The sequence below is a fragment of the Tauraco erythrolophus genome, chromosome Z (assembly GCF_009769465.1).
Source record: "Tauraco erythrolophus isolate bTauEry1 chromosome Z, bTauEry1.pri, whole genome shotgun sequence".
NCBI classification, from domain to species: Eukaryota; Metazoa; Chordata; class Aves; order Musophagiformes; family Musophagidae; genus Tauraco; species Tauraco erythrolophus.
The window spans coordinates 34,997,783-35,025,303 of record NC_141496.1 but is presented as its reverse complement, the minus strand read 5'-3'; the positions used below and the strand labels follow the sequence as shown (position 1 = coordinate 35,025,303).

General features: G+C 36.1%; 1 protein-coding gene across 1 annotated transcript in view; it reads right to left on the bottom strand.

Moving 5' to 3' along the window:
* The window catches only part of KIAA0825 (KIAA0825 ortholog), a 241,253-nt gene that overhangs the window by 107,872 nt on the left and 105,860 nt on the right, over positions 1-27,521 (bottom strand). Inside the window, exons 17-18 of the mRNA XM_086629541.1 lie at positions 25,695-25,850; positions 20,731-20,825 (exon numbers count right to left, since the gene is read on the bottom strand). Coding sequence (XP_086485667.1) covers positions 20,731-20,825; positions 25,695-25,850 — 251 coding nt within the window. The remainder of the gene's footprint in view (positions 1-20,730; positions 20,826-25,694; positions 25,851-27,521) is intronic.

Here is a 27,521-nt window from a genome sequence, read left to right as displayed (position 1 = left end):
AATACACTGTATAACAAATATATGTTTTACCTTTACATCAAACATTTACTTCCTTGAAAGAATTTAAAGCCAATGGGAATTTTCATTCTGGTAGACTATGCAACAACCTCTATAGTGTATAGGCACACTTTGCACTCCAGCTGTAGCAGTAAAATTACTGAAACTGTAATTCTCTTAATATTTAAATAATATATTAAAATTTAATTTTCAGCACCTGGAAGAATCTGTTTGTGTGCCAGCAAATGAGGTAGTTGGGCCAGGAGCTCCTATACATATGGGACTCAAAAACAACCTATCACAAATAATTACTAAGCTAGAGCAGCTGTACTCACCACACTAGTCATTTAAAAATCAGGTCAAAGTTGCCTCAATTCTTTTTCAAGGATTTCTGCAAATCAATTCTATAGTTTTCATCTTTTTGCTTTTTTTACATGTTAAAATTATTTTTATTACAAGGGAAATACCAGATAGCTTTAGCTTTCCAGATATTCCAGACATCAAATAGATGTAAGTTTTATGAGATTGTAAAATCATGCAATGTTTGTCTTCCAGTACATCTTTCAAAATTTTAATAGGACTACGAGCAAACAGTGTAATGTGAAAATGCATTTAATGACATAGCCCATAGATGCCTTACATGCATATACATGTGGTACTACAGCACAATTCACCAGACACACACACAGAGAAATTACATGTACATGCATCTTTTTTAAAAACAAAACATGTCATCTGGCTCTCAGAAAACAGATGACTTGTACTGTAAGCTTTCATTTATTTTTATGTTGGAAGTTTTTAGACAGAAGGTATTTCTTTTAAAGGCCTTTTCCAAATTATGTGCTTTCAGACACACTTTGTTTTCAATCGATTTCAAGAAGTTGCTTTCTAGCAACCACTACCAACTTTATGATCGTTTGTGAAGAAAAGGCCTATGTGCCATCTTTTTTTATCTCGTACCTTTTCAGAAATTATTTAGAGTAATATAATTGGAGACCACAATTTTCACCACTTAGATAGAATCCATAATGTTTGCAATGAATCTGAAAATTTTTAAAAGTTCAAAATGATTCAGCTAGAAGTCTTTCTACTCATAATTTTAAAATATTCTAACTTGCATTCCTATACATAAAAATAAAAAGACCCATAATGAAAACCATATATTTTATAATGACAGACATAGAAATAAAACACATTAAATTTCAGGAGGAGAGAACCAAGCATTTATACACTATTACCTTCAATCACTTGAATGCAAGTCATTCATACCACCACTATTGCTAACAAGGCACCCAATTTACTAAACAATGAATATTGAAATTACGTTTAAAAGGTACAAATGACTGTCCAAAGAATGACACTGAAAAATATTAAGTAACAGCTCTACCTCAAGATAAGCCTCACAATTAAAGAGTTTTAATGAAGAGAGCCTTCAAAGGCTAAATCAGGAGGCATTGATTAGATTGCCTCTAACTTTGTGTTTTGACACCTTCGTCTTTCATGGCATTATATTGTCTCTGTGCATCTTACAAAGGAAGCATTTTACTAAGCCCACACATGAACAGGAGACAGCAGTGCTTATAAAAGAGACTGTCAAGGGTGTGAGCCAAAATGGGTCTCATTTGGATTTCAAGTGAAGAAAACTCCTAATGCATTTCATTACAATGTATGTGAACCTCTGAAAAGAACGATGGATTGGGATTCTCATCCCTATTAATTTATTGAAATGGATTCAGTTTTTTTCTTGTATATCAAGAGGGACCATGTGTTTCAAGCAAGGTAACAATATTAGAGTACCAAATAACCAAATATTCTGTGATGCAGTATACCCTTCTGCAAGATAAAAAGGATGCAATTTTCTTGATAATTGGGATTTGAGTTCTGAAATAAATCCTACAATAGCTTGGCAACAAATAAATATTCTTTGTTACTCTCAGGTTTAAAGATATGATCAGGAAGCTATGCAACATAGGGATAGATTCAGTCTTTGTTACCACAGCAGGTTTTTACTATTTGAAATCTTCTGCGTGTCCCCCCCGCCCTCCCCGCGACACTGTCATTCAAGTATTGACTTTTTATTTCATTGAGGAATTGCGTGTATGATGTAATTAGGATAACACCTATATAAGTCACATTTTATTAAAAGATAGCAGAACAGGATGGAGAAAAGTAAAACCATTTCAAAAAACTGTAATACATTCCAGATCAACTTAGCTCTAGAAAGATGCTATAGCTATCATATCACCAATTATCTTATTCCTAGCACAAAAGTTTATATAAATACTTATTTGTCTTTTTCCACCTTCAACTTCGACAGTAAAACTTATAATCTGCTACGCAAAACCTGTAAATCCTGATTTAACACAAAGAACAGGATACAAATTCCTTACCTATGCTAAATAATTTTACTAATATAACTGTATTAAAAATAAGACATATGTTCTCATTGTTTTTAACACCATTAACCTTTAGAAATGATTGATTGTGCTACACCAATAACATTCGGTGAGTTCAAAGCTCATCTATTTTTTATGGAAATCTTACAACCTGCTAGTTAAATTAAAGGTTAAATATACATAAAGTCTTAGAACAAAACACAAAGTATTCCATACGTATGTAGCTAAAAAACAAAGTACACAAACACACACATATACAAATCTATCTCCATTAAAAAACCCATGATCAAAAAAAACCCTCAATTGTCATGCAAAGACTTCAAAGGTGGAGTTAAAGAATTTGATATCTGTGGACATTATGCAACTATGTCTATTAAGTTAGAAACTGCCTGTTAAGAACTTCACTGACATCACAATTATAAAAGACAAATGTCATCAAAATCATAATCAAGATAAACACGTGCAAGATAAAACTACTTCCACGCATCAATTCTCAATAAGCATTTTACTTAAAGTTTGAGGAAAGTCCAGGGTCTATTTAACTTGTTTAATAACAATTATGCAAATAAGTATATGCATAACTACATAACTAATTTATTTTTTTTATATCTATAACATGAAGAAGCAGAAATGTATAAGTATACATATATGCATTCAGTAGAAATTCAATTAAAATTTTGAACATCTTCAACACTGGAATAAATAGAATACATATATTTAAATGTTGTGTTTATACGTGGCGTATACACATATACTTGAGCAACAGAGAAATTAGCAAGAATCATACAAAACAAATTCAAATCCAATCTTAGCAATAAAGATTGCACATTTCCACATACGACACACATACAGACATATTTATTTTATTTTTTAAGAATAATCATAATTGAATTAGAATGATGCATGTTCCATACTTTATCTTGACAGCTTCTGTATACTCAGGCAGAGCCCATTAAACGCAGGCGTACAGCAGGTTACTTGTTGAATAATGTATTTCAAGTACTTAAAATTACTAGGGATTTGACTAAGATCTGCACATGAATACATATTTTGGACTTAATTTTCTGCACTGGCATTTCTTCAGCTGAATATACTTTAAATTCTACAATGAACTCAGTTAATATTAGGCTTTTCCAGGACATAACAAAGGTAATAACACTATCTTTACAATATAAACTTTATGACATTATGAATAAAACTGACAAGTGTAAAATTTGATCCATAAACTAAGTGATATACTTATGTTAATTTACCTTTTAAAAGATATTATGTGTTGCTCAGTTTTTTTGACAGGGCTTCCATTCATACTGAAGACATGTTGAAAAACACTATATTTTCTCTCAATAAGGAAAATCACTTTATCCACTATCATTCTCATTCTGTCTCAATAAAAAATCAATCATCAAATACTTGTTTCCAAGTTCTACTTGTTAAACTGCCTATTTATGCATACTGTTCAACTCAGCTCAGATTCTTTCAAGACTACTTGTTATTCTTTTTAATGTTTTTTTATAGTACTCAACTTCTAAAAGAACAAGGAGAAAATAAAACTATATACATATCATAATAAATTTACATTTAGAAGTTTGTGATCTGATGAGGTCTAGAACCTTCATTTTTATAACAGAAAAACAAAACTAAATCTTTTATGTGGTTTTCAAAGTAATAAAGGTCTGATTGATCCCACTGACTAAGGCAATTGCATCGGTTGTCTAAATGGTAGCAACGTCAATGTCAGATATGTGGTTATCTTTTCATCTTGGCCTATTCTCAAACGTAAAAATCAAATGTTTGAAGGACATTTCACTGACCTGTTATGGCCTCTGCAACTCTCAAACACAATACTACTATTCCTCATATAAGTGCCACATTTTGGATAAAAAAACACTTCATCAATGATGCCTTTGCGACATCTGGCGGTCCTTATTATACATAAACTTTAGCTTTGTTTCTTTGTTGGGTGCTTTCAGACATTGTTGGGTAATTTTAGTATATTATTTTTATTCCACTTATTTATTTATTTGCAAACCTACCGGTATGTAAAACTTTAGTCCAAAAGGCTTTGATACCCCCTAGCGGGGGGACAAAAGCAATCGGGTCTGCAAAAACACAACGAGGTCTACCATGAATCCATATGGAGCAAAAGGTCACAAATCTTGAGATGCAGTGACATCATGACAATAAGACACTTTTGAGACAGAAGCTGGCTCGTTTTGAATACAAAAAAGACACTGATCAAATTCTCCCACGCATTTAAAACTATAGAGAAAAATAAGCATGCAAAGACCTCGATATAGATGCTTAACGGAGGAGAGTTAAAGCATACCTTTAGTTTTCACAATTATAAGATGCCACTAAGAAGTTGACAAGTCTGCTTCAGAAGATATAAAAGCTTTACTTTTATGGTATTATCTGATGCTGAGAAAATGCCATTAAAGAAAAAACTGCTCAGTTCACAGGATGTGCTCTCCCTGCTAACATCCCAGATCTTTTAAAACTAATTCAGTTATATCGAAGCTTGTCCTACATGTTTCAGTCTTATTATTTATCATTTCAATAAACTGTGAGAAAAGTATTTTAAGCAACAGAAAAATTATCTTCCTTTCTTCATCCCTCTTCCTAAGCTATTTCAGTGCAGTAGGAAAAACTCATTCTAATTTCTTCATTACATTAACCACAGGAATGTTTGACATCAACTTTGTGAAACGATGACTTTGCTAATTCTTAGCCCAGCGGGAGGAACTAGTATGTTGTTTAAATTCTATTTTTCACTCATTCTAACAATTAGCATTTCAAAACAATAGATGATACAATAACCAAAAGATTAAATGTATATAACTAAATGTTTTTCTTTGGAAAAAAAAAAAGAAAGGAAAAAAAAAGTCGACAGAGTATTTTCTTCAGATTAAAATAAAGCACTTCAAAATAAATTCCTTGAGATATAGAGCATCAATGCTTTAAATTCTGTTTTGCTCCCTCACAGTGAATACTCATTTAAATACTTTACTGTTCTGAAACTAGTAGCACAGTATCTTGTATGGACATAGGTTTGTCCTCATATGAACGGATAAGTAGCGTGTTTTACTGACACTCAAGAATATTTTCTAATGAATCATAACTGAATCAAATTGAAAAAAATCATCTCTCGAAACTGCTCTTGGGACTGACTAGATTTAATGGATAGTCAAATGATATAGTTCACTATTGTCTTATTTTACAGAACAAAAGAGTGCTGTACCCTCAGAATACCTAGTAGGCTCCCATAAAAGCTATCATTCAACTTAATTAAAATTTCTATAGCCTGTATTTTCAGTGTACTTATACGGTGAAGGTAAAGACCGTGTACTGTGGGGCAGGCAAATAGTTGTTTGCAGACCACAGATATGCAACCACAAGACAAACAGATGGCCAAAGAAACACTGTGAATTCCAAGTAGTCTCCTTGTCGAGCTCCAGAACTGCAAACACACAATCTAGTCTAACATGTTGAATTCCAGTCATTGCATTGAATTCACAGAGACAACTCATTAGATTAAGGATATGAATAAGATGTTTCAGGATTAGGATATAGTATGGAATAAAAAGTTTAATCACTCATTAATCCCCATGTAGGAAAATTCTGCATGTGACAGCAATGGTATGTTAAAATGAGAAAACTATATTTGACAAAGTCAAGAAAAGACAGTAGAAAATGTCATGAAAAGGACATTATGTAAAGAAAAGACTTCTCTCCTTATCACTGTAAATGAGACTGTTAACACAAAAAGAAAAATACATTTAGGATTGGTAGCTGTAGGATCAGCAATGTAAAATTCGGGAGTAACATAAAAATAGACCTGAAAAATAAAGCAGCCATCACTCCATATTCGACAAACATCTATACATACCCAGAGAAGAAAAAGGCAGACACTCCACCTCACCCCATTCCCCTGATATGAAAGATGTTACATAATCATAACGGAATGGTTCATATTTTTGGGAGACAGAATATTCACCTATAAACTACATAGAATAGATTGATTATGTTGAAAAGATGAACATACAATGATCAATCTAAAAAATATCACAAATACAAAACCGTTTGGGTTAAAACTATATGGACTAGAATACACATACATTTCTAGAGCTATCACACCAAATCCAGATCTACCAAAAGAATCAGACCAAGAAGAAGAAGTCAGTAAGAATGCTAGTTAGAGTGATTTTAGGTACTTTCATATAAAACAGTCCAATAATACAGTGGTAAATAGTTTGGAAATACAATTTCAACACTTTCAGGCATTATTTTGTGGAAGAGTTGGTTGCACAGCAAATAAAAGTTCTTCTTAATATAATCAAATTAAATACACGAAGCTGATTTAAAAACTAAGACAGTTGAGAACTAAGTAATGGGGATTGTACTATAATGCAATTCCATATTCTGCAGGAGGAAAAAAGACATCACTCTTAATTTCAGTAGATGATACGCTTTAGGTACCATCAAAAGACTGAAGGTCAGAAGACCTTAAACTGAAAACCTAAAACCATAGCAATTTGTCAAGGCCAGAGGGAACACACATGAGATTCTGAGAATTGTAAGAAGAAAATAATTCTTCAAGGTACAAAGAGTAATAAGATTGATTTCTTTTGACATAAGAAATCTTTGGTTTCTTTTTTTTCAATAGGGCTGGAAAACCACTTACAAAGTCAATTAAAATAAATTGATTGAAGAATTAAAAGATCATGGTATAAGTAGCATAGTTCCTGCAAAGGAAACTCAGTCCACACTGATCTAAGTATTAATAAAGTAAACAACAAATTGACAACATTTGTCCTTCAAAAAGCATTAGAGCAACTTCTTTATGTTGCTATAAACTAAAGCATGGTCTTAAGACCTCAGAATCTCTTAATTTTCTACCAGAAATGCTTACCAATAATGAAGACACTATGAAAACTATCACAAAAACCTTGTTCTAGGCTCACTACCTTTCCTGGTGGAAAAGTGATGGAGAAGAGCAGCACCCTTTGCCAGCTATCACTGAATCTTTCTTGCTTAGAAAGTTGTATCCTCAAACTGATTAACTCAAACCAGTTAGTATCAAACCATCCTGTTTTGGGCATGATGTTGGAGAATTATCTTTGAGACTTCAAAATTTGTGATCTATGACAATTTTGAGTGGAAGACAAAATAGACAGCTAGTGGTCAATGATCTCTTTAAGACACAGAGAACAAGTGCCCAGAGAATTGCTTCTGTACCTGTCACCTATGTTTACTCCTTGAGACGTTATTAGGTGTTTGCAGACATTAGCAAAAGTGAATAGAATTGATCTCTGTAAGTTTAATACATTCAATTTTGAAAGTGCGTTTATTTTTTTCAGTGTCTGATAGTAATTACTCCTTTCTGGGAGAAGTGTCATGTTTGGAACATTAAGGAACATCTATCAGGTTAGACTGGTTTCTGTACATGGGGTGATCACAGCGCCTGATGACCAGCATGCAAAGAGTCAACGAGGTACCAAAATCTGCAATATTGTAATATTTTCCATATTAATGGAAAGTCAGCTCGCATTTTAAATTGTGGCTTATTTCTTTTGAAACAGAATGCCTGTAAGGTCACTGTCACATATTTCTTCTCCTAATTTATGTATTTACTATTCAAATTCTGTTCTTTTTTATTGCCAAAATTCTGAAAATATTGTATCAAAATTTCTTACGCAACAACCGTCTTCCCACTGAGCTATGAAAAAGAACACCCAATTGCCTATGCATTCACTTTGAGACTAGTAAGTATACTAAATGCTTTCTATACCATCATCTGAGAAACAATAAATACTGCGATGTTGAAAATATGAGAAATGAAAGAGAAATTTACTTTTAACGGGAGCTACTACTTAACATCTTTAAAGATTTCTTTTGTACTTGAAAGACAATAAGAAAGCCTTTGATTTTCTATATGCCATTTACAGAGGTTTAACTATATATCACATAAATGCTCTCAGTTTTTATCCAAATGTGCTGTTAAATTACCCATGTAATTACCCCAAGAGAAATCATTATACTTTTTTTATTGTTAATTTCATTAACACTTTAGTGGGAAGAGTTTGGTTGTATTTAAATTCAGCTGTCACAGTCTTTATCAGTACAATTAAAGGGATCATCTCTGTATTATTCTAGAGGGTGGGTGTTGGTTTTTTTTTTTTTGTGGAGGTGTTTAATTACTGAGTTAAAGCAACAACAGAAAGTTAATGGGCAAAAATGTAGGCAATAATCTGTGGTCAAACTTGAAACAAAATACAATTCTCCCCGATACCAATAGTAAAATCTGTTTTAAAAGACGCTGCCATTAAAATGAAATTACAACAGTTCTTTTTAAAATGGGTGACATGACATGACAGTTGTATATACTTTAACAAGCCCTCCAATAACAAGCAGCAGCACTACATTAAGTAATCAGATAAAATCTGTTACAGATACATCTTAAAGACAGGTATATTCAAATATCTGCTTACAGAGCCTTGTAAAGGCAAAGCAGACATCGCTTTTGATATACCACTATTATAATACATTATTACTTCATCAATAAATGCAGCACCATTGCTTCCTTGCCTTTTGCGTGCATTACAGTGTTGCTGAGCCAGCAGGAATTATACTTATACACGGTTCCATTGATTTAAATTGAATAAGACCAAAATAACTTTGCAACTGGCAATCCAGGCATAAAAAGAGGAAAATATGGACTGCAAAATAAAATTAAATTCTAGATATGAAGTTCAAAACTAAGACAGATGTGCTAAAGAGCTGAAGATGCACAGAAGATCAGACTACTCTAAAAAGAAATTTCTCATCCCAGATGAAGGTGGGACACTGTTCTCATCTGCTGCAGAATTTAAAGAAGAATTTTTATTATCTTGAGCATCCATATCTGGAAAAAAAATGAGAATTAGGGAGACCGAGGAATTAGCAAATACAAAAATCCAAGCAAATTCATATTCGTTGCTCTTTGACAAAGTAAAATTAATTTTTATCTACAGGGACTATATCAATTTAAGGGTAATCTGTGGGAAAAAAAAATTAATGGGGAGGTGTAAGACCTCTGACTAGACTCTCCTTCATTCCAGGGGATCCACAGAGTTTAAGGAAGAATGATGTGGAAAAATTGTATGGAGATTTCATTCTTTGGCTTCTTATTATGGGTTTTTCCCATCAGTGCAGGTGAAAAAGCCAGTGCAAATTGATTAAATAATAAAACTTTCTAAATCATTTCACTTTAAACATTTTATGACTTTTTGTCTACATTGCAGCACTACAGCATAACTGAATCTTTGTTCCAGGTAATTTTTGTGCTAGAGGAAAGGACCAGAAAACCATGAAGAAAGCGGCCATTCATTTATATGCAGAAAATCCCTGTACTGATTTTTTCTGTTGAAGCTTTTGCACACATTTTATGTGTACAAAAATTTATAATATTAAAACTATTTACACTTATCGTTGCAATCAAAACTGTGTGTCCATTTAAATGAACTTGTTATTGTATTAAAATGAGCAAAAGATGGAAACAATACCAGGTTTTTCTTTTGTTTCCTAAATCAAATACTATTCCTTGGAAAACAAACAAATATTTTTGTTAAAAAAATAAAAATAATGAAAACATGCCAGAGTTGTGTTTTTTCCACTAAAACGGAAAGATAAAAGTTTAAGAATGTTTATAGATGTATCTAGTTTAGCAGTTTCATGTGTTGGATGTGACTTTCACAGTCTGTTGGCAGTTTGCAGGAAAGCCATCACACCTGTGACTTGGTTGGTGATTAATGAGTCTTTCAATTCATCGCTACCATCTGAAGAAGGGCCGTGGCCTTTCTAAGCTTCAGTGGTTTATTCCCCTTCAACTGTAGTCCTACCAAGGTATCTTCCATAAAGAAAATCACACCTGGTTAAGGCTAATGAAAACCTCAATATGTCATTTTCTAGACAAGTCAAAAAGCATGTAAAACTAGACAAAAGATGTATTCAAGCAACATGAATGCAGTTTTGTCATAACCTGTCAATCTAAAGACTAACATAAAAAAGCTTTCTTCAATGACATTTTCCAGCGTCAACTATTAGAATGACAATTCTGAATTCCCTCTTTGCTACATGTTTCAGGATGCATAATGGTTTCCCACTCTTCACAAAGATTAAATTCTGTTGTTAGATCCCAGAAAGAAGTTTACAGGAGAAAAAATGCAACAAACAAACAGTTTTTCTGGGCTAGATTTTCAGTCAGCATCAGAAACACCCAAATCACAATGTCGACGTAGATTTTAAACTGACTGCTCACTTCATAGAACCTATTAAGAGCACATATGAAATTGCCCAACTCTGCTGCATCTTCAAAACTCTATCATGATTGTAAAACTTTCAAGGTCAGTGTGACCTTGACAACTGGGCTTGAGGAAGAGTCAAGAAGATCTTTGGGATCTGTCATCCTTTCTTAACCAATTAGCTGCTGACTCAGGGTGAGCCAGGCAGGACAGAAGACCACCATTAGGAAAGCCACGTGAGAAAGCCGATAGCCTGTGGGAAAACTGTAGCTCTGTTATAGCTATGATATATGTCTGTTATGTCTGTTACCTGCACAGTAGCAGCCACCAGTCCTTACTACTTGCTTTGCGGTAGCAACAGCAAATGTTTAAAGGTCAAGAGAAAGTATACAGTTGTTCCCCATCTCCTTTGGAGGGAAACTAATGGGGCTAACACTTCCTAAGAAGACTGCAAGGTGATTCAAGTTAGCTAAGCAATTAAGTGCAACTAAAGCTGAGCCACCTCCCCTTTGTTGCCACCTAGGATTGTGCACATCAATAGTTCCTACAGAGCAGCTACTATATGGTAGCTTTGTATCCTAACATTTAGTCAAAAGAGCTAGGTTCTACTCTTGGCTTTGTTACAGACTAATTTTGCAGTGCAGAATAAATCTTAAAGGTAACTTGCAGGACCAGATTTACCATCTGTTTGACTTTGGTATTAGTACTTCCCCCTCTACCTTGCAGGGGATTTGCATGTCTTGACTCATTATGGTTTGCAAAGAAACTGAGATCCCTGTATGGAAATTGAATTACTCTGCTTTAACAGCACTTTGCTGAAAATCACTTATCTAAAGAAGCAGAAGGAAGAAACAACTGGTTGGTGGGCAAAACAGACTTCTAGCATGTTGGCTTGTGTCCTTTAGCTTCTTATTTTGTAGGTGTAGCAAGAAAGCCTACAGATGAGATGAGTAGCTATGCCAGTGTGTACAGTTAGGGTAGTCAGTACTCTGCATGCATCAATTCACATTTAGAACTTGCGTACACATTTATGATCACTATATATCTATGAAGAATGAAAAATTGAATCAGAAAGGCTCAGAAAGAGGAAGAAGAATAGAACAGATTAGAAGACAAACATGATTATCTCCACTTAAGAATCCTCAGTGAGCAGGACATGAGACAGAGTTCAGAGGAAGGCAAATTATTTGCAGATGAAAGGAAGTATCTATTTTTAAGGAAAGTCAGCCAGGTTATGAGAGGCCAATCACCAGGTTAATTAGATAGTGACATAAAATGCTGAAGTGTCACACTTCCAAATAATGATTTGTAGTTGTAGTATACAAAGATATCTGTTTGTGAAGAAAAGATAAATACTATTAAAGAAATCAATGAAATGTCGATCCTAATGGTAAATGCATATATGTATTATTAACACTAATACATTGCATTTACTTAGCACTTATTTCCATCAAAATATATCAAAGGACATAAAAATACTGAAAAATGTTACTGAATTTTAAATGAGGAAACTAAGATACAGTGAGACACTAACAGAAGATTGGGGTTTAGCTCACAGGCCTGTGCTCTAGCCAGTAAGTTGTGCTTAATACACTTTTGAACGTAAAACATGTATCACCAATACTTTTTTTTTTTTAAACTTTTCCTAGAGGCCAGGTTTGAGCAATGGAGATAGCATCAAATTAGAATGAAACCTTATTTAAGCAATTTTATAGCTGTTACTTCAAAGAGCTAGCAAATACATACTTCCGTATTCTATGTAGGCAAAGGTCTCCTCATAAAGGACTTCCAAGCATTAAGAAGGAGCTCACATTAACTAAGGTTAACTGGGATATGGTGTTTTTCCTTTTTTAGCATCTTTTGTTGAAGATTGTTGCTGGAGAATATTGTTTTATTCATAGGACTCATCAACACGTCTGCAAGAGAGAGAGACTGCTAACAACCAGAAAAGTCTAAAGTGTACTGCATATGGAAAGTCTCACCTTTAGCCTCACTTACAAAATCCACGCTACAACTGTACACATAATAGTGGCTGGAGTGGCATTCAAACGGTGGGTGTGTAATACAGGGTACCGTCTACCGTCTTCCCTTTTGCTTACCGACACACATTCTGCCACCAATGCTTTAAAACTGCCAGTCAGGGAACTAAGCCTACTTCTGACAGATCCTTTAAGGTCAGAGTACAGTTTCATTAGCTATGTCAGAAGAGCAGAAGCAGATGGAGGATAATCCTTACGTTGACGGATGTGACATATACCCTGTTATCGACCAATTCATTTATGGAAAAGGGTCCTTGCTTATCCAGAGAGGTCAAAATCAGATTTTCCTCAAAATCCCAGTGGCTTTTTTTTTGGTACATCCAGCACTCGGGTCTAAACCTGACTCTGTGATCAACCAAGAGACATGCTATAGTGAATTAATACCTTTCACCCACTTCTTATGATAACAGCACAATGGGATACTGTCTTTTGTAGCCTTCCACGCATTTTAGAAAGCCTGTTCTCCCATGCATTATAAGGGCATTCATTATAATCTCACCAAGCAGGTGGTGATTAGTGCAGTATTAATGGCATCCCAGTTCTTCACCAACACATCATTAATAGTTGACTTGTAGCCTTAACAACAATATGGATTTCCAATACCCAGCAATTTGGATATGAAAGGTCTAGGAGCATCTGCAGTGTAGAAGAAGGACTGACTAACACGTTTAAAAGTAGACTAGACGTAACACTGGCATCCTCTGTCATGCAGATATGGTCTCTTTCTTGGTGTCGTGTCAGTAACTGCTCTTCCACCATTCATTTCTTCTATGAAGAAAATTGTTAGAGAACTTCCTACCTTTTCATACCCTGGGTATTTTAATTCATTTCTTAGACTCGGGCTTTTGTAGAGTTGCATAAAAAAAAAATATTTCACTGATAACAAAGCACACGCAGTTTGCTGACATTCTTTTCAATTTCAAAACTGCATAATACATTTTTCCATGTGTTGATAAACTGGATTTTAAAAGAGCATTTTCTGGATATCTAGATAACCAGCAACACAATGAATATAAACATTTTCTATAAATAGTTCACCATATGGCTACCATTCTCAGCAGATGGTGTCTGTGTATCCACTAGAATATACAAGAGCTATGCAGATTTTGCCCTGCAATCATCCAAAATTCTAAACAAGAATTTTTGACTTAATTTCAGACTTATTAAGCTTAATCAATGGCAAAACATATAATTTTACCACCTAACTCTACTATGGGGAACAAATACCACAAATATATTAACAAATCTATTTGCAAAAGGCAAGTAGACACTTCTTACTCAACACAGTCAAAAGGATTTAAAAAAAGAGAGGCACTAGGCACAAGATCAGCTTCCACAGCATAAACGGATCTTCTTAATCTTAGGGCAGCACCCTGCTACCAAGGATAGTATTCATCTTCTACAAAGCAGTTTCACTTACCAACAGCCCAGTAGTTTGTCAGACAGAATACAGTCTGGACCACGTTAAGAAAAATTCTAGAGTTTGAAAAATATAAGAGTTTGTGTATATTTTGCAGCAAATGTTACTAGAAAGCTTAAATATTTTATCCAGTTTTAGTAGAAAACAAATTATCAATATTTTATAGTTTCCTTAAAGCAAATATATAAGCAATTCCTGGTTTTCTACTCTGCTTTGAGAAGCTGCTGGGCAGCTGAGAATATTTACCAAAGGAACAACTGACTGGAAGTAAACCCCTTGGTCTATCCTGTTTCAACCTAAAGCTACATAAGCTCTTATTACTGTGCAAACACTTTCTGAAAAACTCTTCTTGAGCTACAACCATTTATTTGTTGGAAATCATCTTCTAATTTCCAGTCTAGACATTTTTCATGGCATTTCTTACCCACTTGAACAAGTATTGGTTTTAACTTGTATAATTTTTCTAACAGTTTTTTTACTCTTTCTCACTTGATGCATTTATGGTACACTAACATATTCCCCTCTCAATTATTAAGTTGTTATGCTTCCAGTTCTAAAGATCTTGTACCTGACTGTCCTTGTCTTTGCCAGTCATGAGTTCATCTGTCTGTTCCTGCAGCTCGCATGGTGCTCTTGCTCACGTGCACACTATCACATTGTTCCAACTAAATCACTATTTATTGCCCTGCACTGGCACCAGTGCTCCATGAAACTTCCCTATGTGCAGAGGAGGGAATCCCACCTGCTCCTCCTCAGAACAGCAAATTACTGCAATATTGGAGAATGGCTTCACGTGTCACAAACATGACTCAGTTGTTTCTCATAATTATAGTGAGTGGAAAGTAGTTATTCTATATAGTAATGTATTCAATGATGTGTTCACCTAAAGTCCTGTGGAACTGCAGAAGGAAGGTCACATCTCAAAACCCAGGAAAATATTAGTAACTTATAACCACGTACAAACTGAGATGATTCTCTTGAAAATAAATGATCAGAAATTACTTAGCTTACATATCAGTATAATGGAGAGTACATAAACAAGAAAGGTAACGTATGGTACTGCGCTTTAGGTTTGTGCTCAGTGTTGACAACACACCAACTTTTTGTCTACTGCTGAGCAGTGCTTGCACAGCACCAAGGCCTTTTATTTCTCCTGCTTTGACCCCCAGCAAGTGGGCTGGGGTGTGCAAGAAACTGGGGGGGAACACAGCCAGGACCGCTGACCCAAAATGACCAAAGGGATACATATAAATGTCATGCTCAGAACTAAAAGCTGGGGAAAGGAGGAGGAGGGGTTACAGTGTTTGCATGCCAAGTAACCGCGACACATGATGGAGCCATGCTTTCTTTTTGACAGGAAGTAGTGAATGGATTCCTCAATTTGCTTTCCTTATGTGCACTGCTTTGCTTCACTTATTAAACTGTCTTCATCTGAAAGCATGAATTTTTTCACCTTTGCTCTTCCAGTTCTCTCTCCATACCATTTTGCAGGGAGTGAGTGACCAGCTGTATAGACATTTAGCTGCTGGCTAGGGTCAACTCACCACAGTCACAGAATCATAGAATCATGGAATGGTTTAGATTCATAGATTCATAGATTTCGAGGTTGGAAAAGACCTTAGAGATCATCCAGTCCAACCGTCTCTAGTCTCCCATTAAACCATATCCTTAAGTAGTTCATTCACCCTTTTCTTAAACACATCCAGGGATGGGGACTCAACCACCTCCCTGGGCAGCCTATTCCAGTGGCTGACAACCCTTTCAGAGAAGAAATACTTTCTAACATCCAACCTGAATCTCCCCTGACTAAGCTTATACCCATTTCCTCTTGTCCTATCACCCATCACTAATGTAAAGAGCCCTTCCCCTACCTCCCCACTATCCCTTCTCAAGTATTTGTAGGTTGTAATCAGGTCTCCCCTCAGCCTCCTCTTCTCCAGGCTAAACAGCCCCAACTCCCTCAGCCGCTCCCCATAAGTTTTATTTTCCAGCCCCTTGACCAGTTTAGTCGCCCTTCTCTGGACCCGCTCCAGGAGCTCAGTATCTCTCTGAAAGCGAGGGGCCCAAAACTGGACACAATATTCCAGGTGCGGCCTCACCAGTGCCGAGTACAGGGGCAGGATCACTTCCCGGCTCCTGCTGGTCACACTATTCTTGATACACGCCAGTATCCCATTGGCCTTTTTGGCCACCTGGGCACACTGCTGGCTCATATCAAGCCGGTAGTCAACCAAGACCCCCAGGTCCTTCTCCACCAGGCAGCTCTCCAGCCACTCTTCCCCGAGCCTGTAGTGATGCTTGGGGTTTTTATACCCCAAGTGAAGGACTCTGCACTTGGCCTTATTAAAGCTCATGCCATTGGCCTCAGCCCAACGATCCAGTCTGTTCAAATCCCTCTGAAGGGCCTCCCCACCCTCGAGCAGATCGACACAGCCTCTCAGCTTAGTGTTGTCCGCAAACTTACTGAGGGTACATTCAATCCCCTCATCCAGGTCATTGATAAAGATGTTAAACAGAACCGGACACAGCACTGAGCCCTGAGGAACCCCACTGGTGACCGGCCTCCAGCCGGATTTAGCCCCATTTACCACCACTCTTTGGGCTCGGCCATCCAGCCAGTTTTTAACCCAAAGGAGGGTGTGCCTATCCAGGCCAGCAGTTACCAGTTTCTCAACCAGAACACTATGAGAAACTGTATCAAAGGCTTTGCTGAGGTCAAGGAAAACTACATCCACAGCCCTTCCCTTGTCAACCAGGTGGGTCACCCCATCATAGAAGGTGATAAAGGACCTTAAAGATCATCTAGTTCCAACACCCCTGCCACAGGCAGGGACACCTTCCCCTGGATAAGGCTGCCCAAAGCCTCATTCAACCTGGCCTTGAACGCTTCCAGGGATGGGGCAGCCACAACTTCTCTGGGCAACCTGTTCCAGTGTCTCACCACACTGAGTAAAAAATTTCTTCTTTAGATCTAATCGAAATCTACCTTCTTTCAGTTCAAAGCCATTGCCCCTTTTCCTATCACTACGCATTCTTGCAAAAAGTCCCCCTCCAGCTTTCTTGTAGCCCCTTTAGGTACTGGAAGGCTCCATGTCTCCCCAGAGCCATCTCTTCTCCAGGTTGAACAACCCAGCTCTCTCAGGCTGCCTTCATAAGAGAGGTGCTCCAGCCCTTGAATCATCTTCGTGGCCTCCTATGGACCCACTCCAACAGCTCCATGTCCTTCTTGTGTTGGGGACTCCAGAGCTGAATGCAGCACTGCAGGGGGGGTGTCTCACAAGGCAGAATCCCCTCCCTCGACCTGCTGCCCACGCTGCTTTTGATGCAGCCCAGGATACGGTTGGCTTTCTGGGCTGCCAGTGCACATTGCCGGCTCATGGTGAGCTTCTCAGCAACCAACACGCCCAAGTATTTTCAAGTGTGATAATATGCACAGAGATAGTGGTCAAACAGTTCAAAAGAAGAGATCATATTTGATACAATAAACTGCAGTTTCAACATACTGATTTAGCCAGACAATAACAATTTTTCTTTTATGAGCAGGACAGCAATTAAAAGTTAAGATACACATGAATTTAGCAATAATTAAAAGCACATGGTCTTCTTGTCTTAATATATGTACTAGAAGTAAGGAACTCCTATTTGGTACTGATACATTTAAGGATGTACAACTGAGTGCCAAGATTTGAAAAAGCAGCATGTACCTGTGTAAGTATGCAGGACACTTTTTAAAACTTGGGTATATCAAGTACTATAAATTAGCTGAATGTTAACAGATTTATTATTAAAAGATACTATTTCAAATATAATTGAAAAATATGGTTTAACTTTTATCCTTGCAGCTCAAGCTATACGTAAAAAAAAAAAAAAAAGATTCAGAAGCAAAGCTAGAGAGGAAAGGAATTCATCTATATATCCCTTTTCTTCCTGTAACGAAAACTTTATAGTTTCTAAAGGTATGTTTTCTATGTTACTGCTTAGTGCTCAAATTTAAAAGGCTTTTCCTGATAGCGTTCTGTATTTTATAACCTCGAAATAAAATAATACCGTGAACCATCCACATCTTTCATTTGAAAAACTTCCTAAACACTTTCACATTGAGGACCACAGGAATGCGTGGATTTGATTCACATGCTCATGTGGAGCCAATGAGTACTACACAACAACTCATTCCCTTTTTAACCAGTCCTAAAAGCCTTTTACTTTCCCCTAACCACCAACCAATTAATTTGCCTACCACTTGCTGGCTCTGGGACAATGCTCCCATAACCCCCTCCCACCTAAGTCAGTCATTAACTAGGTTAGGGGAGCATTTCCCTTGTAAATGAGTCCCCTAAGCATTTTTACTTTTTCTCCACCAAAGCGAGAGCAGAGTATACTTATTTTACTTCATCTGCAATAGACAGTATTTCTCTTCAAATATAAAATAAGGAAATTGACCCTCATATCACTATGAACAGGTAAAAGTATTTTTGACTGCACTGAGGTAACTGATAAGGGAAAGCTTTAGCATGTGTCAAAGAAAGGAGCAATTAAAGTATTATGGTGCTCCACTTTATAAACTGGTGGTTCTTACTCTTTCCAAGTACCATCCTTAGTTTTGTTTAACTCATATCAGGAGGCAAATAGTAGAAATAGATTGTTTCCACCATAAACAGGAGGTCAAAATAATCACACATCCATTCAACTTGAACCTTAAGTCCTGAGCACAAGTAAGGCTGAAATTCATGCGACTTTAGGAAGAAGCATGAAGAATCACTTAAAGATTGGGCTCACTTGAGTCATTGCAAAGCTTACTTGAGCAGTCATTAGACCAGTTAGAATTGGACTAGCCAGTTGGAAAACATGAGCAGACTATTACTACGCTAAAAATTAAGTCACGTAAAGATGTGTTGGAGATGCTGGTCACTATGGCATATATGGTATTAGCAATTCTACTTAATGATGACAATAGGTTTAAACAATCTGTTTGTCTGTAAAGTAGAGAAGAGTGGTTTAAATAATAAATCCATGAGCTAATCATTAATGGCTGGCATAATGTCGTTTCTAGATGAGAATTTCCATATCATGTAGAAGGGCAATGAATGGAGACATTTTCAAATTAGGAAAGATGACAACAATCAGGGAACTTATTAAAAAAAAAAAAAAAGATGCAACAATAGATGATATGACAAAGGCGTGAAATACAGAGAAGGACAGAGAAGGCATACAGGTGACTTCTTTCTAAACTCTATAAAGAGATCAAAATTGAAATGAAATGTGTTTCAAGATATCAGAGAAGATGAAATGTCCACAGAAAATGTTCCCTCTGCAAATCATAGCAGTCCTCTCTGTTCCCTTTGGCTCATATTGATGACATCAACATGAAGGAAAGTTCAAGAACCAGCTTGAGTCTAAGACTTTCTATTAGAATCTCTTTTAAAAGAGTGAACTACTTAATTTTTAATGAAGGACAAGTGTTAGCAATCAATAGGAGAAATATCAAAGAAAAAAAAATTAGTACTGAATTGTCTCTGCCATTTAACATAAAAATGATACTACTGGTAAAGACTAAAAAGTCTGTGAAGTCCCACAGAGGACCCCAAGAGGAGAATTGAATGGCACATTTTCAACTGCATCATTTTTTGTGCAATTGCATTAAAATTTTGGAAAACAATTATTTGGGCAGAGAAGGAATTAATCATAGCAAAATTAAGAAATAAGACCAGAAATAGACTGTACAAATACTTCATATATGAAATGAAGGAGGAATTAAATGTTTAAGACTAACTGTTAGAGATAAATTGAGAAAATGGCATAAAACCCATAAAAACATTTTTGACATGCAAATTCACACTCTTGAAATTGTCCTTCTAGTTTTTCAATACAGGAACAGTTCAGTTTAAAAGATGGATGATATGACTGTATTAGATAACATCAGGAGGATTCAGAATTAAGAACGGAATGTTAAACTTAGCTCGCAATTTCTAAGTTTTCCAGTTTTAACAAGGATATAAGTGGCAGATATTATACAAAAATACCCATTTTTTTCCACTATGATTTTCTGAATTTAACAAATTGCTTTTTCTGAATTTAAAAAATATCAATTATGCATTAAATATACCTGCTTACCAATTAAGCAGTTAAATTTTACAAGTAAAAAAGTGCTAAAATATTAAAGTAAGTTCCAATAGTTAAAAACTATTAAGGAAACACTTTCTGATTCTAGCAACACTTGTCATGCCCCCAACTGAATTTAAGACTCATTGCAACTTGAGTAAACATCCCCTAAGTTCTGTGCTATACAGCTGAAATCTCCCTGAGTAGTATAGGTTTTCGAAAGTTGCTTACTTCTTTTTAAAGAACTGTTTAAGGGCTATATCAACATATACTCAGGTCTCAGACAGAAAGAACCAATTAAGTTCCTCAAAACAGGAACTGAAAACCATCTTTGCATGGATCAAATACAGTAGACTGAAGTATCTCCGTTTTAAAATTACATATTTAAAAATAAATGTATAACTTATTTCATAAATTTCACCAATAAAATCTTTGTATTTTGTCTATTATAAAGTAAAAAAGACAACAGGGAAGCACAATTATTGCCAAAATCCCATTACCTGTGTGCCAGCAGCACCCTGAAGGTCATCTGATTCAGTCCCAAATAACTTGGCAGCAAGTTTGACCAATCCCAGTTCCATTCAGTAATGGTTGACTGTTGATACATGGCAAGAAGCTATTGTTAGTTATTAATCAGTGTTAATATGATCAGTAAATTAAAGCTCCAGCTGTGACATACTAACCAAGAAGGAGGGGGGTCTAGAACAAGGACTTAGACAGATGAAATCAATCATGTCCACAGAAGAAGGTTTTTATTCCAATAAGACAGCAATTAATTTATAAATCCATTTGGGGATGTAGCCATTATTTATAAAAAGATAAATCAATTTTTTGAACCGTTATTCTTCCAACTGTTAATGGCATTCTGCCCAACCACTTTTTCTGAAAGCTTGACTCTTTGTTTGAAAAGCAAAATAATTGGCAACTTTTTATGTAACAGCAATTTACATTTCCTATTGTCAGCAAAAAGTTTGTCATGAAAAACTTGGTATAGCTGGAATTCAAGATCTAACCTGTGTCGTAATTAGAGTGATGGTTTACTTGTCTATTGTTTTGTAAGGCACTCCAGTCACCAGATGGTTATTATAAACAGCAGTAAGTCTAGACGATATGAACAAATATAACTCCATATTGCTTATTTAATAAATAAAAGCAATCTACAATAATGGTGGGCAGACAAAAGACCACACACAACATTCTTTTGTTTACAAAACAGTAACTCTTGTTGCATAGTATTAATTTTCTTTGCCAGTAATGGTCAAGTAGTGACTACAATTCAACATTCCTGAGAGGAAATAGTTCAAAAATTATTGTTGTATCACTAAAATAGCACTGTGTAGTTAAAAAAAAAAAAAAAAAAAAAGATGAAGAAAGCCAAAACATGGGAAATCTAAATAAGAAGCGTAAAGTGTATCTTGCAGTGCATCTTTCTCTTCTTACAGACAGCACTTGGTTTCTCTGGGAGAGCAGAATCAGTGCAATCCCTCCCCTTCCTTCCATCTTTATTTTATTCCTTTCCTTCTTTTAATTTAATTTTCTCCCTAACCCTCATCTTTGGCATGCACTTAAAAGTAAAGTAGAAAAATAAAGGTGAAACACAGAGTAAGAAAGGGAGACAAGGGTAGCTAAAGAAAGAATAATATAGTTTGAAAGTAGAAAGTGACTGAAGACGTAACAGCAAACATCTGATAAACAAGAAATAAGGGAAAAAGAGTCAACTGAGAGAACAGTAGGAGTAGAAGAACACAAGGGAGAAAACAGGCAACTGTTCTACACTCTACACTGAATTAAAAACAGATAAATAATTTTGGAGGAAGTACTTGTAAAATCAAGAGGGATAAAAAGAAAAATGCTGGTATCAAGTCATAAAAACAAATAGGAAAATTTTAAGTGTATCAGATAAAAATTTAGTCTACCGGACTGACCAGTTTTGTGAGAAAATAAAAGATCAGTTTGAAAAAAGTCACTTAGGAAAGGAACATAATTTCTTTGTAGCAATTTTCTTCATCGATACTGTTGAGGAGCTGAATAGCCTATACTTAATCTTATTAGACAACAGAGGAGCAGCAGCACTGGCAGAGACTGCGGTGTCACGACAAATTGATAAAATCAAGAGCAACAAGTTACTAGGACCAGATGGCGGTTATTAAAGATTTTTACAGGAATGTAAGAATGAAGTGCCTGAATTGTTCACACCTCCTAGAATCAGCTACTGAACTAGAGGGTTGGAAGGTCAGAAATTTACATATCATTAATAAAAAGGCTACAGTTGATCTCAAAATAGCAGTTCAGTGGCCTTTGTTTCAGTAGCAGTAAAATTCGTAGAAATTATGATTAAGTGTCTTGCTAAATTTGACACGACAGGGATAAATCAGCAAAACTTCAGAAGAGAAAAGTCATCCACCCTAATGTACTGCAATTTTTTACATATACAAACAAACAATATATGGAATGCTTACTACAAATTACCTTTCAGAAAGTGTTTGAAATAATTTATTTTAAGAAATCCTCTACTGAGGAAGCTAAGAGCATGTCTACACTGTGTAGTGTAGGTATGTTTTTCTATTGTTACATATTCTGTTACTATATATTATAATATGCTATATAGAGTACTGTAACTCAAACATTCTCTGTTTAGAGCTGAAGCAGATCTCTGGACTCACAAGCAGTATTGCCATGCCTATTCCAACTGGCCTTTCTGAGAGAAAAGTTTTAAAAAGCAATGTATAATTAGCTCATTGACAAAATATGTTGTGAAACCAGTAGCTTGTTGGGACTTGGAATTTATAAAAGGATAAAACGTTAGTTGATGTGTTAAAAACACATCTAGTTGCAATAGATCTAAAGAAAACCAAGCAATTAATCATGGATTATAAACTCCTAAGTTTCATGGCAGTTGCCAACCAGTGAGAAATGAATTTAAGAAGAAATACCTTCTTTGAGAAAAATAATTGTCCTTGCCAGCTCTCTGGCATCTTCTACAGGCACTAGTAATAGTTTTCACAGGAAACCAGATACTGAGCTATACTGACCACTATTTTATAGACTGTCCCACACTAAATAAATGTGCAATTTTATGGTAAAGGGAACTCAATTATTTAATAACATTATTAAGCTTGGGAAATATGTGTCATTGCCAACAAGGCTGGCACGTGGTATTTTAAGGTGCATGATCTACTACTCCTTTCTTTTAATTTTAAGATACTTTTCCACACACAGGTAATAGAATTTATGCCAAAAGTTTACAAAATCCAAAGCAATTTAATATGAACTATCCCTTGTCATCTGTTGACTAATAAAGCACTGCAAACCTGTCATGTAGCAGAATAATTCTGCCCTGAGTTGTCACTGCTTGAAGGTCTTATCCTACAATACTATCAATGAATTGAAAGTTGAGACATGGTAAACTATTTTCTGCATTTCAAATTGGACTAAGTGATTCTGTGGCCTCTTAAATTCAATCAGTTTAAGATATACATAAAGGGACTAGTGGAAGAAAAAAATATACTTTTAAAGCACGTTCCTCTGGAGCGAGAAGCCTTGTGAAATTGGTATTAACCTCCTTTTTCAAGATATTAACACTTTTATTGCAACATGATTAAGCATTCATTAAATAAGTAAGGAAAAAAAAAAAACCCACAACAAACCAAAAAAACAAATCAGATATATTTTACAGCAATACACCTGGTGAAAAAGTCCAGAGTGCTCAAAACTAGGAAACGATACTACACTTTTTAAAAGCAGAATTGTACTGAAAAAGGATGTCCTTCTACTACAAGTCTGTAAAGTGAATTTCATGCTGCTGTAATACCATTTCTTTTTAAATATTTGAAACTGAGGGGTGGAGTCAAAACTGTAGATGATGGATTAGGAAGACTTGAGAAACAATGGTGTAAGATTTTTAAGTGTCCAAGTGCTATCAGAAACCATATACCATTTTGTGTAATGAGTTGGTCATGTGGTGTTCTGGCAGAGATTTCAGCAACTAGATATATTTTCTTTAACTGTTACACTGTCAGGAAATGAATTTCTATAGGTAAATTATAATCCTTTACATATCACTAACATGGCTTAATGAAAAACGGAGAAATGGATGCTTTCATTTTTTGCGTGTGTTTTTCCCCCTGCTTAATTCTCACTGTTCTGTTAAATCTTCACTTGGGGTATAAAACCCCCAAGCATCGCTATAGGCTCGGGGAGGAGTGGCTGGAGAGCTGCCTGGCGGAGAAGGACCTGGGGGTGTTGGTTGACTACCGGCTTGATATGAGCCAGCAGTGTGCCCAGGTGGCCAAAAAGGCCAATGGGATACTGGCGTGTATCAAGAATAGTGTGACCAGCAGGAGCCGGGAAGTGATCCTGCCCCTGTACTCGGCACTGGTGAGGCCGCACCTGGAATATTGTGTCCAGTTTTGGGCCCCTCGCTTTAAGAGAGATATTGAGCTCCTGGAGCGGGTCCAAAGAAGGGCGACTAAACTGGTCAAGGGGCTGGAAAATAAAACTTATGGGGAGCGGCTGAGGGAGTTGGGGCTGTTTAGCCTGGAGAAGAGGAGGCTGAGGGGAGACCTGATTACAGCCTATAAATACTTGAGAAAAGATGGTGGGGAGATGGGGGAGGGGCTCTTTACATTAGTGATGGGTGATAGGACAAGAGGAAACGGGCATAAGCTTAGTCAGGGGAGATTCAGGTTGGATGTTAGGAAGTATTTCTTCTCTGAAAGGGTTGTCAGCCACTGGAATAGGCTGCCCAGGGAGGTGGTTGAGTCCCCATCCCTGGATGTGTTTAAGAATAGGGTGGATGATCTACTTGAGGATATGGTTTAATGGGGATTAGGGATGGTTGGACTCGATGATCTCTAAGGTCTTTTCCAACCTAGAAATCTATGAAATCTATGAAATCTCTGTATTTCAAAGCATCCTTTACTTCACTGTTCCACAAAAGACTCATCAGGAAGATCCAAAATGTGCACTTGGAGTTTTGTCATAATTTTTCAAAGGACTGAGATTAGCCCTATGTACCATTACACAGATGTAATTAATGTCATTGCTACCAATGGGCTTTCCTTCACTATACTGAACTAACACAGAAAGCCTAAGTAAATGCAAATTGCTCTTACATGCAATAATTCTGACAAAAGAAAAGGACAACAATGGCTTTTTGAACATCATGCTATTGTAGAGGGTGCCCTCATTAAACTCCTGAGTAATATATTCCTTTGCACTTCATCAAATGTGAACACATGTAACTAATTCCGTTTTCCTAATTTCAGTCTCTGTCATTATCATGATCACAACAAGATCGATAAGTAAAAATTACACTATAGCCAAGGTTTCAGATTTTCATAGAATCAGAGAACAGTTTGGGTTGGAAGGGACCTCAAAGACCATCTAGTTCCAACCCCGCTGACATGGGCAGGGACACCCTCCACTACACCAGGTTGCCCAAAGCTCAAAGCCTTTCACACACCTGATTGAACACTTTCTCACAAGATTGTCTGTACACCTGGAAAGGGTTGAAGACAGGCTGCTCTTCCACGCCCTTCAGTGTCAAAGGCAGGCATTGACTGGAGGTAACACCATCGTCAGAAGAAATCTCACAAGACAGCTGCTCTTTCAAATATTCCTTTAGAAGAAAAAACAACCACAAAATAGTATATGTCACCTAGCTTTATAAGTGAAATTTGCCTGAATTTCAAGCATAACTTTACAGTGTGCTTGATAGAAGATCCTTACATTAAAGGAGAGAATAAGAAATCTCACAAAGCTGGAACCTTTTTAAGAGTAACACCATTTTAAAACAAACAGCAAATAACCTCCATGAACATCCCTCCAAATGAAGCAAACCAGAACAATCTAAGCTATTGTTCTGAACTTGTCATCAAAGTATCTGTATCAGTTCTCATTTTTTATATATATGTTAGGTCTATATGGAAGTGAGAAGCAAATCTTTTCTATGAGCTGTTCTAATCTATGATGACTATTATATGATTTTACAGCATAAAGTATACATGAATATTTAAAATTGTTTTTTGGACAGCATTAAATAGTTACTACATGACTATAAATTAATTGTTTGATGAACATGTTTAAACCAGTTGTGTAAACACAGGAAATAAATATTCTCCCACTCCTCAAAGCTTTTTTTAATTGTTTAAGCATTCAAAGACTAGAAGTCATTTATGATTTACACGGCAATTTTAGAAAATATACTGTAACAGACGCATGATTATTTTGGCCACAATCTTTCTATTTTCACTTCTTAAACCACCATGTAAATAAATCATCATTGCATGCCAATAAAGTGTTTTGACTAAATAGAACCATTTCGTGATGAGCTATATAATGAAACATTTAGAGATCTATTTGCTGGAAGGACAACTGTGATTAAACAGTTTATTGTTATGAAATTGAAGTCTATAACGATAGGATTGCCATAACATTGAACAAGTACTCCAGGTGAGTCTTCATTAAAGATGGGTGGATGCAAATGGTCCTCTTACTTTGCAGTATTACTGAGATGATAAAAATTTTTAGATGCAGGTGAAGGAACATGTAAACTACCTGCCAAGGCACCCTGTGCTCCTCAGTTGGTCTTTCTAAAAGAATAATTTCATCATCAGTGTAAACTGATCCAACTGCGGACACAAGTTCCCTGAAAGACACAAGTTCCCTCCTAGTCCACACAGACGGTAGCTGTTTCTCTCTTGTGCTGGTACTAGCATATGTTGTGAAATCAGTCAGAAAAAAGAAAGGTTTCAGCCAGATAAATAAGCCACATGATTTCTCATGCTAGTGTAAAGGGAGGCCTAGGGATGGGAAAGCACAAGGGCAGAAGAAAGAGCATGACTCTCTCTCTCTGCTGGTTACAGCCAATTGTCAGGACTGCTTACAATAATCACAAAATCACCTAATTGTATTTAAAAAAAAAAAAAAGTCAGGCCTCTTTTGCTTTATGACAACAGTGTAATCCAGCTGTGAAAACACACCCTAAGTTTCTCACCTATCTTTTCTCAGCCTACAAAAATGCCTGTTTTTTTCCCCCCATTCATTCATGACTTCATGCCATAACAAAGATTTCAAAGTCATGGTGAAGGGGGCTGTTTAAAAGCTATTTCTATACATTTACCAAAATTTTGCAAATGCACTGCCTTCCATGCACACATTTTCACAAAATCTGTAGAGAGCTCTAAAACAACCCAGCCCTCTGGCAGAAGCAAATTCTGTTGGTTTTTCAAGAGAGATATTAGAATTTGCTGTCCATGCTTGCTAGGGTTTGAACATTTCAAGTGGCATA